The sequence below is a fragment of the Leopardus geoffroyi genome, chromosome A3 (assembly GCF_018350155.1).
Source record: "Leopardus geoffroyi isolate Oge1 chromosome A3, O.geoffroyi_Oge1_pat1.0, whole genome shotgun sequence".
In the NCBI taxonomy this organism is placed as follows: domain Eukaryota; kingdom Metazoa; phylum Chordata; class Mammalia; order Carnivora; family Felidae; genus Leopardus; species Leopardus geoffroyi.
This window is the reverse complement of record NC_059336.1, coordinates 105,734,442-105,749,359: the sequence shown is the minus strand read 5'-3', so window position 1 is coordinate 105,749,359 and position 14,918 is coordinate 105,734,442. Positions and strand designations below refer to the sequence as shown.

The window sequence follows — 14,918 nt, the reverse complement described above, 5'->3', positions numbered from 1 at the left end:
TTCAGCTCAGGTCAATCTCATGCATGGTTCCTAGGTTTAAGCACAATGTCAGGCTCTGTGGTGACAGCTCAGAGCCTGGAGCCTGCTTTGGATTCTGTGTCTCGCTCTCTGTCTGTTCCTCCCCCCCGCCCCCCCCCCCACTGTCTCTCTCTCAAAGATAATGTTAGAATGAATGAATGAATGAATGAATAAAAGTCTAAACTAGAAAATGCAGTTAACCAGAAAAGTCTCCATTCTTCAAGCATGTCGGTGAACTGAGATAGCATGGTTAGAAATCCATTCTGTCGAGAAATGGCAGTTAAGCTCTATATGTGTTTCTTACTCTCTCACTTGTTACTGTTTTCCTGAAGCACTTTGAAAAGAATTCTGAAATTTGTGATTAGGCTTAGCAAGCAAGAGATATAATTTATCAGTGACACATACTGAGATTGCAGGAAGAATCGTAGCAAATCACATGCCATGTTCCTAAACTGTACTTCTAATTGGTTCTCCACAGAACAGTTTTACCAGAAATATTCTGTTGACTATTTCCTTTAATAAAGCTTTTAAAACTTTTTTAAGATGGTGAAATATTTTAATCTTTCTAAAAATACATACAAATACTATAGCAAGCATCCGTATACAAAGGACTCAGATTTCTTAAATCTTTATTTTGCTTTGATTCAGGTATTATTTATTTGTTTGTTCGTTTCAATATTTGTTTATTTTGAGAGAGAGAGAGCACACACACTAGCAAGGTAGGGTCACCTGGAGAATCCCAAGCAGGCTCCTTGCTGACAGTGCAGAGCCTGACAGCCAGGAGATCATGACTTGAGCTGAAATCAGGAGTCTGTTACTTAACCAACTGAGCTCCCCAGGTGCCCCAGCTCAGGTTGTTTTTTTTTTTTTTTTTTTTTTAATTTTTTTTTTTTCAACGTTTATTTATTTTTGGGACAGAGAGAGACAGAGCATGAACGGGGGAGGGGCAGAGAGAGAGGGAGACACAGAATCGGAAACAGGCTCCAGGCTCTGAGCCATCAGCCCAGAGCCCGACGCGGGGCTCGAACTCACGGACCGCGAGATCGTGACCTGGCTGAAGTCGGACGCTTAACCGACGGCGCCACCCAGGCGCCCAGCTCAGGTTGTTTTTTAAAGAAATAGAACATAAAAGGTAAAGTTGAAACCTCTCCTTAATTCTGTTTAAGTAGAATTTCATATACAGGTTTTTATTGTTTCCTTGGGGCCTCCTGGTTTGTTTCCTGCTATGGTTAATTGAAAAGGAGTTAGAGGGGTAAATATTTTGATATCTGAAGTTTCTCTTTTGAATATCTTATTTTTTCTGAATTTCTTATTTTTAAAAAAATTCTAACTTGGTATATTCAGATAAAATGAAAAAAACCTTAATTTCATGCTTAAAATAACTTCCTAAGGATATAAATGAGAGATTTAAAGGAGTTTTTTAAAATACAGTCCTATTTTGGGGCTCCTGGGTGGCGCAGTCGGTTAGGCGTCCGACTTCGGCCAGGTCACGATCTCGCGGTCCATGAGTTCGAGCCCCGCATCAGGCTCTGGGCTGATGGCTCAGAGCCTGGAGCCTGTTTCCGATTCTGTGTCTCCCTCTCTCTCTGCCCCTCCCCCGTTCATGCTCTGTCTCTCTCTGTCCCAAAAATGAGTAAACGTTGAAAAAAACATTTTTTTTAAAAAAAAAATACAGTCCTATTTTGCTTAGTTCAGAAAAGCTTTCAGGGTGCCTTGGTGGCTTAGTCCGTTAAGTGCCCAACTCTCACGGTTTGTGAGATCGAGCCCCGCATCAGTCTCTCTGCTTTCAGCACAGAGCCTGCTTCAGATCCTCTGCCCCTCCCCCACACGTGCTCGCTGGTGCACTCTCAAAAATAAACATTAAAAAAAAAGTTTTCAGCAGTACAGCAACAAGTCTTTTAGAAGTTTAATGTGTCCTATATTGTTGAACTAGACTTCTTTCCCATCTTTTGCCAAAGAACGCCTTTTTCAGATAGTAAAAAATGATCCAAAATGCTTAAGCAAACACCCATATCTGATTATCTTGAAGTGATTTTAATGACAATCACAGTTGCAAACAAAATATCAAAGAGAAATCTGATTAAAGGAGGTTTAGATTCAAGAAACTAACTACAAGTGGGCTTATTACTGTAATTAGTATATGAGTTGATTCACAGTTAAATAAGACTTGGTTATGTCTCTGTTGTAAGCTCCTAAAAGGCTGGGTTCACTTCTTCTATATTTTCATTGTGCACCCTCACTTCACCTTACTACCTCCATGTCATTAAAAATTCCAGGGGCGCCTGGGTGGCTCAGTCGGGTGAATATCCGACTTCAGCTCGGGTCATGATCTCACAGTCTGAGTTCGAGCCCCGCGTCGGGCTCTGTGCTGACCGCTCAGAGCCCGGGGCCTGTTTCAGATTCTGTGTCTCCCTCTCTCTCTGACCCTCCCCTATTCATGCTCTGTCCCTCTCTGTCTCAAAAATAAATAAACGTTAAAAATTAAAAAAAAAAAAAAAAAGAATTCCATAAAATTTACTAGCCAGTAAGTCTGAACAAAGAAAATTAAGGTAACGTTTTACTACTTGGTCACATTTTTCAAATCTGAGTTCTTGTCCTAGCAAGTAAAACATAACACATAATACAGTAATACATAATACTTGGCAAGCACCCCAACTAAGAATTTTTAAATCTGTGAAATAGGGTTACATTATATCCTTCTAAATCCACACCCCCCTTTTTTATTTAGGAATCTAATTTTGTCTATTTTGACAGCTAAACCTTTGAAAAGGTTTAGACTTTATTGTACAAATCAAGTTCCCTATTCAAAGTCCAAAGAGTTTTAAAGATCACACTGTTTCATTGGAATTTTAAAATATTAAGTTATTACTATAGTGTAACTGAATAATTAACTAGGACTTGATATCTCTAGAGAATAAATTCTTTTTAAGGAAAGATTTTAGCCTACCCAAAATGCTCTTGGTCACTTTCTACTATAAAAGTATAGTCAGTATTTCTAGCCTCTTGTTTACCCACCTGTTCTGGAGCTTTATGGTTTTGGGGAATACAACTGTTCTACAGAAAAAGCTCAAACTAAGTAAAGATTTTCCAATTTTCTGTTTGCTGGAATTAGATAGCATCACACTCTCCTACATTATAGTTAAATATGAATTTCAAATTCCAGATTTGGGTTAGTAGGGGGGGCTCTTTGGTTCTAAAGACAGTAAAATACAAATAAAAGTGAGGGGTGCCTGGGTGGCTCAATCAGTTGAGCGTCTGACTTTTGATTTCAACTCAGGTCATGATCTCACGGTTCATGAGTTTGAGCCCCATGTTGGGCTCTGCACTGACAGCTCAGAGCCTGCTTGGGATTCTCTTCCTCCCTCTCTCTATGCCCCTCCTCAGCTCATGCTCTGTCTCTCTCTCTCTCTAAATAAGTAAACTATTAAAAAAATAATAAAATACAAATAAAAGTGGATTTCTAAAATGGAAACTTTGGGGAGAAAGATGTGTTAAACTGTAAGCATTCTAGATGTTCAGAGGCTTTCTGTAGGCAGAACTCATTATACAAATAAGTACAGTCATTGTCCAAAGCCCGAAGCTCTGCTGTTGCCTTTGAAAGCCTTTGTGTTGTTCTTTTTTTTTTTTTTTTTTTTTTTTAATCTCTAAGTCCAAAAAGAGAGCAAGCTGTAGGAAAAAAAGCACTTAGGGGAACTGATCGAGGAGCAGAGTATGCCACTACTAACTTCCTTGTTCACTTTTGCCTTTTACTATTAGTCTATGAAAGGTTAATAAATTTTAATAAGTATGTTTTAAATAAATGAGTAACTTTGGGGCACCTGGCTAGCTCATTTGGTAGAGCATGCAACTCTCTTTTTTTTTTTTTTTTTTTTAACATTTTTTTTTAACGTTTATTTATTTTTGGGACAGAGAGAGACAGAGCATGAACGGGGGAGGGGCAGAGAGAGAGGGAGACACAGAATCGGAAACAGGCTCCAGGCTCTGAGCCATCAGCCCAGAGCCCGACGCGGGGCTCGAACTCACGGACCGCGAGATCGTGACCTGGCTGAAGTCGGACGCTTAACCGACTGCGCCACCCAGGCGCCCCGAGCATGCAACTCTTTTGATCTTGAGGTCTTGAGTTCAAGCCCCATGTTGGTGGTAGGGTTTACTTAAATATATAAGGAACTTTAATAACCAGTTATTTGTATCTGTATGAATCATTTCAGCAATACTGCTTTTTCAGAACACCTTAGATAACTATCCCAAAAAGTTTGAATTAAGATCATTTTGCAATTTGGAGCACTTTGCAAGATAGGACAGCTGCAGGATAGGCTAGCCTAGGGGAGATGCTAAAGTAGAAGATTAAATTAACAAGACTTAAGCAGACAGAAGGGGAAGTGCCAGCAGTGAGAAGGACAAAGAAAGGAAGTGTTAACATCCAGTGTTTCAAATTTCTGCCTAGCATTCACTCTTCCCAAAGATAGTAGAGCAGAAACATCTTCCTCTTCTTTTGTACTCTCTGATTTCCTACTCTTGGGATCCAGAGCTCAAGCTTCTATTATTTGGATTATAAGTAAGCTGTATTGTCAGGTACTTGGACTTCTGTGGACCAACCTGAGGACCTTACTACTGTCTGAAAAGTACTATCCATTAGAAACATAATGTATAACACATATGTAATTTAAAATGTTCCAGTAGCAGGGGCATCTGAGTGACTCATTTAAGCATCTGACTCTAGATTTCAGCTCAGGTCATGATCTTGAGGTTGTGAGTTCGAACCCCACATTGGACTCTGCACTGAGTGTGGAGTCTGCTTGAGATTCTCACCCTCTCTTCTCTGCCCCTCCCCTGCTCATATTCGTTCATATTCTCTCTCTCTCTCTCTCTCTCTCTCTCTCTCTCAAAATAAACATTACAAAAAGGTACATGATAGAATCAGAATTCTAGCTTATTTGCCTATACATACTATTCTGTGGACAGTCATTTTAAAGCTTATGAAGAGATATTCCAGTGTGTTAAATCATATAAGCAGTTCCTAGACAATATTCAGAATGGTCTCAAATCCTTCTCAAAGGGAAGGGAATAAATATTTGTTGAGGACCTCATATTATCCTTTACAGTGTGAAGTCTTATTTAATTGATCATAATCACAGGTGGTAAATCATAGTATCATTTTATATAATAAGAAAATGAGGCCAGGGGCGCCTGGGTGACTCAGTTGGTTAAGTGTCCGACTTTGCTCAGGTCATGATCTCACGGTCCGTAAGTTCGAGTCCCGCTTTGGGCTCTCTGCTGACAGCTCAGAGCCTAGAGCCTGCTTCAGATTCTGTGTCTCCTCCTCTCTCTGCCCCTCCCATGCTTATGCTCTGTCTCTCTCTGTCTCTCAATAATAAATAAACATTAAGAAAAAAAAAACTTTAAAAAAAAAAGGAAAGAAAATGAGGCCGAAGTCATGCAACTAGGAAGTGGTAAAGCTGGAACACAGATCTCAATCAGTCTTTTTCCAGAGCTCATGTTCTTTCCACTATAATGTATTGTGTCCCTCAGTCTCAGGAATTGTTTATGGTTCCTAGATGACATACTTGGCCTCCAACATATATACTGCCAATTTCCAGAAAGGGAAAGCACGTTCATCCTGACGTGTATTGCCATTTTTATATTAGAAAAGTTGACAAGCACTAGATAGTTCCTTTGCTTTTACTTAGTTGTTTGTGCTGCTAAAGGAATAATTGATAAATAATAACTGACAGAAGAATCAATATGGTATTCTTAGCTTTCTCTCTTCGCAAAAGAGAGCTTTTATTTTCTTTGATACTATTATCCCTAACCCATTCCCTTCCCTGGACATGGGATCTCTTCTAGGTGGTGATAGAAGCATCTACTAATTGTTTTGTTTTTTCATTCAGAAAGCATTTATGATATATACCCCTGATCAAAGATCCTAGGGGAAATTCCAAGGGACAGGATATCTACCTCTAAGAATTTATATTCTTTAAAAAAAAAAAAAAAACTTTGAGGGAAAATTATATAACAAATTGATACCTATAAGAAAATAAACTATACAAAAAAGGACAAGGAGACACAGATAAATATGATTGCAGAAGAGAAATAGTTGCAGCTGGTAATCATTTAGTTCTCATCAGAGTCCAGCTGTGCTAAAAATCATCAGGAAGAAGAGCCCACTCTTAGATTCAGAAGTAATAAAGATCTACATCATGTGGTGTGAAAACTGTGGCGTGGGAGGTCTTAGCCTGTTCTTAGATTAATCCTTGAGGCCAAGCACAAGTGAGTAATAATAATAAAAATAACTTGAACTTCTCACCCATAACACAGTTGTTTAATCTGACTCTGAAGAAATACTTGCAGACGTTCATCAAGTAATTTATCTTTCCTTCTTCCATGGTTTGCATCATATAAACTATTAAATTATTATGTACTCTTCTACTTAGTAGCTTAGGTCATTATTAGAGGTCCTAGAGTTGTATCAGCCTCAGGTTGATGACCACATGTGCAGTCTGTTTCTAATGCTGTTTTTTCATAGCAAGCCAAACAAGTTGGTAGGTGCTAGACATTTCCTAGGCTTTTATACTGAATCCCTTACTTTCATCTTCCCATTCAGGTTCTCTTGTAGCCATTTCACAATCATTGTCAACATTTATTAAACTTACCTAGATGTAGGTCATTGGAATGCTGGGCCCAGGAGGGGTGTTCATTGTTTTTAAGGAACAAACTCATCTGTTTAGTGAAGCTTTGTTTCCTTTTGTAAAAGATTCGCAACAAATATGATTTGATTCTAGACTTGTCTAACATTTTTAGTTTTAGATTGTTGCAGATCTTATAAACAACTATTTGGTCTATGTAAAGATGTTTTAGAACCTATACTGCTAATTAGAAAACTGTTTCGTAGCACTGTCTTTTAAAAATGTTAGCATATTGGGGCGCCTGGGTGGCTCAGTCGGTTAAGCGTCCGACTTCGGCTCAGGTCATGATCTCGTGGTTCGTGAGTTCAGGCCCCGCGTCGGGCTCTGTGCTGGTGGCTCAGAGCCTGGAGCCTGTTTCAGATTCTGCGTCTCCCTCTCTCTCTGACCCTCCCCTGTTCATGCTCTGTCTCTCTCTGTCTCAAAAATAAATAAAGGTTAAAAAAAAAATTTTTTTTTTTTAATGTTAGCATATTGTAATTGAATTTAAAAATGTTAGCATATTGTAATTGAATTTAATTGTTTAGGCCCAGCCCTGATTGTAGGCACAGTCCTGCAGTGAGGGAAGTTGGTCTTCTTTCCAGCTGTACTCACTGTGAATAGCAGAGCTCTTGTCTTCTCTCTGTATCCTGACTTAGGAGGCTGTGTGACTCTTCTCATTATGGTATATTCTCAGGCCATGTTTTTTGTATGTCATTAAACATCAGTAGGTTGATCAGGTAGTGTGGTAGATACGGTTGTCATCTGCCCTGATAATCTTTTTCTTCTTTTCAACTGTCAGAAAAACTTCCATCATAATTTTTTTTTTTTTTTTTTTGCATTTTTCTACCTCAACCTTCCTGACCTCCTTGTTTAGTTTAATTGTGAAAATAGGTATTCTCACTTAAGGAAACGACCGGTATTTTTTCCCTACAATGTTTTAGACAAAGTCTTTATATAAAAATGATTACGTATAAGAATAAAACTCTGTACTAGCTATTTTTGTGTTGCTCTTACTATATCACCTTAAAAATCCACTTTTCTCTGGTTATTCACAAAACTGACTTAATTTTTTTGTCTTATGTTTCAACAGAAGGAGAATATGTTAAAATGTTTATGCGAGGTCGGCCAATTACAATGTTCATTCCTTCTGATGTTGAAAACTATGACGACATCAGAACAGAACTGCCTCCTGAGAAGCTGAAACTGGAGTGGGTGTATCCTCTACTGTGACAGCAAATGTGTTCACTTTGTCTTCAGTTTAAGAAAAATTAGTTTACCTAACCTCTGTCAAAATTGTTGTTGTACGGGGGCGCCTGGGTGGCGCAGTCGGTTAAGCGTCCGACTTCAGCCAGGTCACGATCTCGCGGTCCGTGAGTTCGAGCCCCGCGTCAGGCTCTGGGCTGATGGCTCAGAGCCTGGAGCCTGTTTCCGATTCTGTGTCTCCCTCTCTCTCTGCCCCTCCCCCGTTCATGCTTTGTCTCTCTCTGTCCCCAAAATAAATAAACGTTGAAAAAAAATTGTTGTTGTACGACGGGGGCCCCAGTGACTTACTTGATTGAACGTTCAACTCTTGATTTCAGCTCAGGTGTTGACCTCATCATTCGTGAGATTAACCCTACATCAGGCTCTGCGCTGACAGCGCAGCATCTGCTTGGGTTCTCACTCTCTCCCTGCAGCTCCTCCGCTTGTGTTCACAAGCACGCACACCTGCTCTCTCGAATAATTAAACTATTAAAAAAATTCTCTTTATACAAGAAAAGTGTGATGAGTATAGCAACCACTTGAGAAAGTAAAAAAATGTTACCTCTCATCCTCCACATATTACGTGTATTTTGCCAATAGCAATTTAAAACCACCCAAATTATAATAATTTTGGATAGGGCAAACAGTGTTCTATGAACATCATGGTAAGTATTTGAGATGTGGTAGAGAAGACATTGGAATGGAATTAGAAGAATCAGCCCCACCACCCCCAGTGAACCTTACTTCACTTACAAGTTAATAACTCCTACTTCACTGAGCTTTTGTAAGAATTAAATAAGAAAACATCAGTTAAGCATTTTGTAACCTGTGAAATAATGTAAATTATTTTATATAAAGACATCAAATTAACAAGGTGATTCTAATTCCAGAATTAACCTGTCAGCCAGACTTGGTAAAAAATGACTATATAAAAGAGCTCTCTTAATTTCCCTTAGAAATTTTTCTCTCAGAACCTTTGAGAAAGTCCATGAAGCAGAATGGAGTCAGTAGTTTGAACTCAACTTTTTGCCTCCATTCTGTACCCACTTCCCCTGCCCTTTGATTCATTCCCTCCTTTCCACACAAATTAGCTTTGGAAAACTCACCAATCCTGTAATTCTATACAACTTTTTTTTTTTTTTAATGTTTATTTTTGAGAGAGAGACAGAGTGCAAATGGGAGAGAGGCAGAGAGAGAGGGAGACACAGAATCTGAAGCAGGTTCCAGGCTCTGAGCTGTCTGCACAGAGCCCGACGCGGGACTTGAACCCACGAACCATGAGATCATGACCTGAGCTGAAGTCGGATGCTTAACTGACTGAGCCACCCAGGCACCATCTGTACAACTTTTTAGTATATGTGCTACCGAAGTGAGCCCTCTACAACTTTTTAATAAACACTACCAAACTGTGCCTGGCTGTCTTACTCATTTTTCTTTTAGTTTATTTTTACTTATTTTGAGAGACAGACCGACAGACAGACAGACATAGCAAGCAGGGCAGAGAGAGAGGGAGACAGAATCCCAAGCAGGCTCAGTGCTATCAGCACAGAGTTCGATGCAGGGCTTGAACTCACAAACCGTGAGATCATGATCTGAGCCGAAATCAAGAGTTGGAGACTTAACCAACTGAGCCACCCAAGTACCCCTGTCTTACTCATTATTTCAGTCAAGCATAAATGTCATTTTCTCCGCCCTTCTTTTGATCCCTCTCTTCACTTTCTCTCCATTTAAATTAGGTGTTCCTTGTTTAGTTTAATTGTGAAAATAGGTATTCTCACTTAAGGAAACGACCACTATTTTTTCCCTTGTCTTTCCACAATTTCTAATGATATATTTAATGTTTGTTTTTGTCATCGTTGCCAGAGCTAAGCTCCAGGGACACAGGTGTCCATTCATTTTGTTCAGAAGTGTATGTTCTGCTCTGTGCCTGCCACATGTTAGGAACTCAGTATGTATTTGTGGAATGAGGGAACTAAGTTTTGTGCACATTAAAAACTCAGGGTTGTACCCTGGCTAGGGCAGGACTTGAGTTTCTTAGTTCTGATGATGCATTCCGGTTTTCTTTATACTTTCCTGATTCCCTTAGGGATCCATGAAAAACTTTAGTTTACACCTTAAAAATAATATTTATTAAAAACCTTGACTCCTGTTTAAGATATGGTTACCGAGGAAAGGACTGCCGTGCTAATGTTTACCTTCTTCCTACCGGAGAAATAGTGTATTTCATAGCATCAGTAGTAGTATTGTTTAATTATGAGGAGAGAACTCAGCGACACTACCTGGGTCACACAGACTGTGTGAAATGGTTGGTATCATTTAATACTTGTGTTTTTCTTTGTCATTTTTGCATTTCTTTATAATTTGGGTTTTTCGGAAATGATTTCTTCTGGAGAGCTCAGATCTTAAGGATATTATGGGTATTGTGTAGATATATTTTAAAAAGCACTTTAATATGGGGAAACGGTAGTGGAATCTTTTCTTAAGACAATTTTAATTGATACTACTCTTCTGGAAAGGAATGAGCAGTACATAACAAGAGCAAAAAATTTACATTCTTAATAAGCTTACCCTTTGGTTGCAAGATATAGAAAGGAGTCTAAATATGGACAGGAAGACATCTTTAAAAAAAAAACAAAACTTTGCTAGTCACTCGTATGTTGATCATGAGGAATGTGGGCATGTATGCTACACAGTTTTCAGTCTTAAAATTTTCATGCCCCAAATCTGACCTAAGGGTTCAGCATTAAGAGCTAATTAAAAGGTTGGAGGTACTATGTGAAGATGTTCATTGTGTTCCTTTGTAGAAAAGTAGAAATGGTAGAAGAGCTGTTAATAAGATGCATACGGATGATGTCACAAAAGGGGAATATGCTGATGTTGACACAGAGTTTGCACAGTGCACGACTGCACCTTCCCCGTAATCAAACCATCTGAGTATGCGTGCCTATGTGCAGGACTAGAAAGGAGCTGGAACAGATGAAGACATTTTAACTTACCCTGTAATTGTGAATATGTGTTTTCTTCAAATTTAGGGCTCCGTTAATTTAATTTAACAAAGAAAAAGTGCAGCTGAAAACTTAGGAAAAAACATCTTCTAGATGATTGATGTTTATTTGATTTGCTAAAGAAAACAGGTCACAATGGGAATTTATTAATGATTAAAAATGTTTGAAAATTGATAAATGTTGATACTAAGGCATACTTTCGGCTACTTGAAATGTTTCCCATATTTAAAACTGTTGTTAATACTGCTTTTTAGCCTTGCTATACATCCTGACAAAATTAGGATCGCAACTGGACAGATTGCTGGAGTGGATAAAGATGGAAGGGTGAGTGGCATAGAGTTGTGCATGCTGTATCAGTGACATTGTCATTAGAATGGAGTTGATAGGAATTTTAACCGCAGCTCATTTATTTCATTCTTTTAAAATTTGGCAGCTAAGGGATTTCTAGTATAAGCAGGGAAAAAATAGTAGAATGTAAGAAGATTCCAAAAAACAGAATCATACTACTTAAATATTTTTCTCTAAAAATAAGTGTTCTCCCTAAGGAAACTATTTACTTGTAAAATTGGGAGGACTTGTAAGCTTGTTGATTTTTTTTTTTTAACATAGCATAACTTATCAGTGTTTGCCAGAGGGTACCGCATTTTCACTATGTTGATGGACCTCTTGACTTTATATATGACTAGAACTGATAACACTTTAAAAATGTCAGTTCCTATTCAGTATTATTAAATTGGCTTATATAACAAATCCCTTATTTGTAAGGATCAGCAATGAATATTATTGATGATTGATTAACATGTGTATGACTGTACCCATGACATTCCCTGGCTTCAGTTTATTTAAAGAAAAGGAGTCAGAATGGTTATAATGGATGACTTCTAAGGCCCCTTCCAGTTCCAAATTCTATTTAAGAACTGTTTGGTTAGCAATGTATTGGACGCTTATTAGAAAAAAAGTATTATTGGGGCGCCTGGGTGGCGCAGTCGGTTAAGCGTCCGACTTCAGCCAGGTCACGATCTCGCGGTCCGTGAGTTTGAGCCCCGCGTCGGGCTCTGGGCTGATGGCTCAGAGCCTGGAGCCTGCTTCCGATTCTGTGTCTCCCTCTCTCTCTGCCCCTCCCCCGTTCATGCTCTGTCTCTCTCTGTCCCAAAAATAAATAAATGTTGAAAAAAAAAATTAAAAAAAAAAAAAGAAAAAAGAAAAAAAGTATTATTTTCCTAGAAATGAAGGTAATGTTAAAAGCAGAGTATCCAGAGCAAATTTGCCTTGGTTAGACTCCTAACTCCACCTTTTAATAGCTGTATAACTTTGGGCAAGTTATTCAAATCTAAGTTTCCTCATCTGGTTAAATGGTAATTATAACAGTACATAGTTTATGGGATTAAATGAATCAATACATCTGATGTACTTAGAATAGTGTATGACATAGTAAATACTAAATCATTTGCTGCTACTATTATCACTGTTGTTATTTTCTTGTTTTCATGGTATGAGAAAAAATATCTGCTCAAGATTCTTTGGGGTCATGTCTAAATGTAGTAGCTATTTTATATTAGATGTTTATCCAGACCCACTGCTTTTGAAAGATGGAATGCAGTTCTGTGTGATGGTAGTATTTACTTGCATCCACCTGAATACCAGTTAGTCTTGCTATTGTATTTTTCCCCTTGTTTTTGCAGCCTCTGCAACCCCATGTCAGAGTGTGGGATTCAGTTAGTTTATCCACTCTGCAAATTATTGGACTTGGGACCTTTGAGCGTGGAGTAGGATGCCTGGATTTTTCAAAAGCAGTAAGTAACAAATTGTTTTTTGTTTTTTGTTTTTTTTTTAATTTTTGTGTGTGTGTGTGTGTGTGTGTGTGTGTGTGTGTGTTTTTTTTTAGTAAGTAACAATTTTTAAGGAAGTAAGCAAGCTGCAGGAAAGAAGTCAAGCTCAATTTTGTGTCTGTGTCTGTGTTCATAGAAAGTGATAACTCTGAATTGTTAGCTGTTGCTTAGCAGTGGCCAGCATTTAAACCTAGGTACTAAAGTACTCTGGTTTAAATGGGATACAGGTTGTTATACTTAATTATACTTTTGTTCTGTTTTGAACTAGGATTCCAGTGTAATAGCAGGAAATTGTTAGAGGAATATATGTATAGCATGGTCCAGTTGAAATAAGCAGTAAGATATGCTTTTGCTTCAGCTTGAATCATGGAAATCTTATTTTATTTAGAAAATTTACAGACGTGAAAGCTGGCCAGTTCTCCTAGAAAAGAAGTTATTTACGTTTTATTTATCTTGTTTATCTATGTTAATGTAAGTCAGGTATATCATGGAAAGCTAAATTGCTGTTTGAATAATACAAGTAACTATATAGTAAGTGGAAGTTAACCTTGGAAACAAGATTAAAAACAGCAAGTATTTTTAAAAAGAATCTTCATTATATTTCTGAAGAAAATACAGTCAGTAAATAGTATAATCATTTTATTTCAAGTTTATATCCTTTTCAAGTTTAAAGGGTTTGGGATTATATTAATGTTGCCAGTTTTAATAATATGGTATTTCTTCTTAGAAAGTCACCCTTATCTGAAAAGTTTTAAATGCCTTGAATTGACTTTTCTTTAGGATTCAGGTGTTCATTTATGTGTTATTGATGACTCCAATGAGCATATGCTTACTGTTTGGGATTGGCAGAAAAAATCAAAGGGAGCAGAAATAAAGGTAAATCAAAATAAATTTTAATTGAGTATTATTTTTTAGAATACATTATTTTTTTTCAGATCCTTGGATGTATACTGCATATCCTTAAGTTGCAAGAGCATACCAGTTGGCCATATTCATTAGATTTATTGATTTGTCGTCATTTTATGGTATTAGGAATACCATTCTTAAAGTATTCTTTTTTTTTTTTAACAACACCTATTTATACTTTCTGTGATAGTTATCTATAGATTCTGAGATCAGTTCTTAAAGTATTCTTTTTTCTTTAATGTTTATTTATTTATTTAGAGAGAGAGAGAGAGAGAGAGAGGGAGTGCTCAAGCAGGGGAGGAGCAGAGAGAGAGGGTGAGAGAGAATCCCAAGTAGGCTCCATGCTGTCAGTGCAGAGCCCGACGTGGGGCTCAATCCCACAAACGGTGAGATCATGACCTGAGCCAAAATCAGTAGTTGGATGCTCAACCAACTGAGCTACCCAGGCACCCCAGTATTCTTTATTTTGAGAGAAAGAAAGAAAGACCAGGGGAGGGGCAGAGAGAGAGGGAGAGAGAGAATCTAAAGCAGGCTCTGCCATGACAGCACAGAGCCCAACGCAGGGCTTGAACTCACGAACCTTGAGATCATGAACCTGAGCCAAAACCAGGAGTCGATGCTTAACTGACTGAGCCACCCAGGCACCCCAAAGTATTCTTAAGATAAAATAGTCAAGCAACTTCAACCAAATTTCAGTGATACTTCAGGCATATTGTGCTACTGAAATGCCAAAGTAGATGGATGTCTAATCTCAAAATTAACTCTGATTACACTATCTGGTTTCTCTTTAACAAAATTTGTCATTTATCCAATCTTTAAAGCATTAAAAATCTAAAGGAAAAATTCATCCTTTGGAATATAACTGACATAACCGAAAAGCATATGTAAGGATAAGTTTTTTGGTTTTAATACATGTATGGGATTATTACATAAACTGCTATAGTATTTATAATTGCTATAGAATAGGGTTGATCCTTTTGTGTGGATCTGGCTATAACTTGTAAGAGAAGAGTATAAGGTTAATGCTGCAAATATGGGTCGAAATGGCCTCCTTCTGACAGGCTTTCAGAGGGATTCAGAGTGACAGGATGACTAAAAAAAGCCTATGACATATTTGCTGTACTCTTAAATAACATCACATTCCTTTTTAGTTGAGCACTCTCTCTCTCTCAGCAGTTTTGTTTGGTATAAGCTAAAGCTTTCAGCTTGTTGGCCAAAAAGAGATTCTTTTAAATAGTGTGAGTTAATCTTTTGAA

General features: G+C 38.0%; 1 protein-coding gene across 12 annotated transcripts in view; it reads left to right on the top strand.

Moving 5' to 3' along the window:
• The window catches only part of EML4 (EMAP like 4), a 164,286-nt gene that overhangs the window by 102,553 nt on the left and 46,815 nt on the right, over window positions 1–14,918 (top strand). For all 12 annotated transcript variants that reach the window (XM_045447026.1, XM_045447031.1, XM_045447023.1 and 9 more), the window contains 5 exons: window positions 7,771–7,894; window positions 10,078–10,227; window positions 11,182–11,251; window positions 12,610–12,720; window positions 13,537–13,632. In XM_045447026.1, coding sequence (XP_045302982.1) covers window positions 7,771–7,894; window positions 10,078–10,227; window positions 11,182–11,251; window positions 12,610–12,720; window positions 13,537–13,632 — 551 coding nt within the window. The remainder of the gene's footprint in view (window positions 1–7,770; window positions 7,895–10,077; window positions 10,228–11,181; window positions 11,252–12,609; window positions 12,721–13,536; window positions 13,633–14,918) is intronic.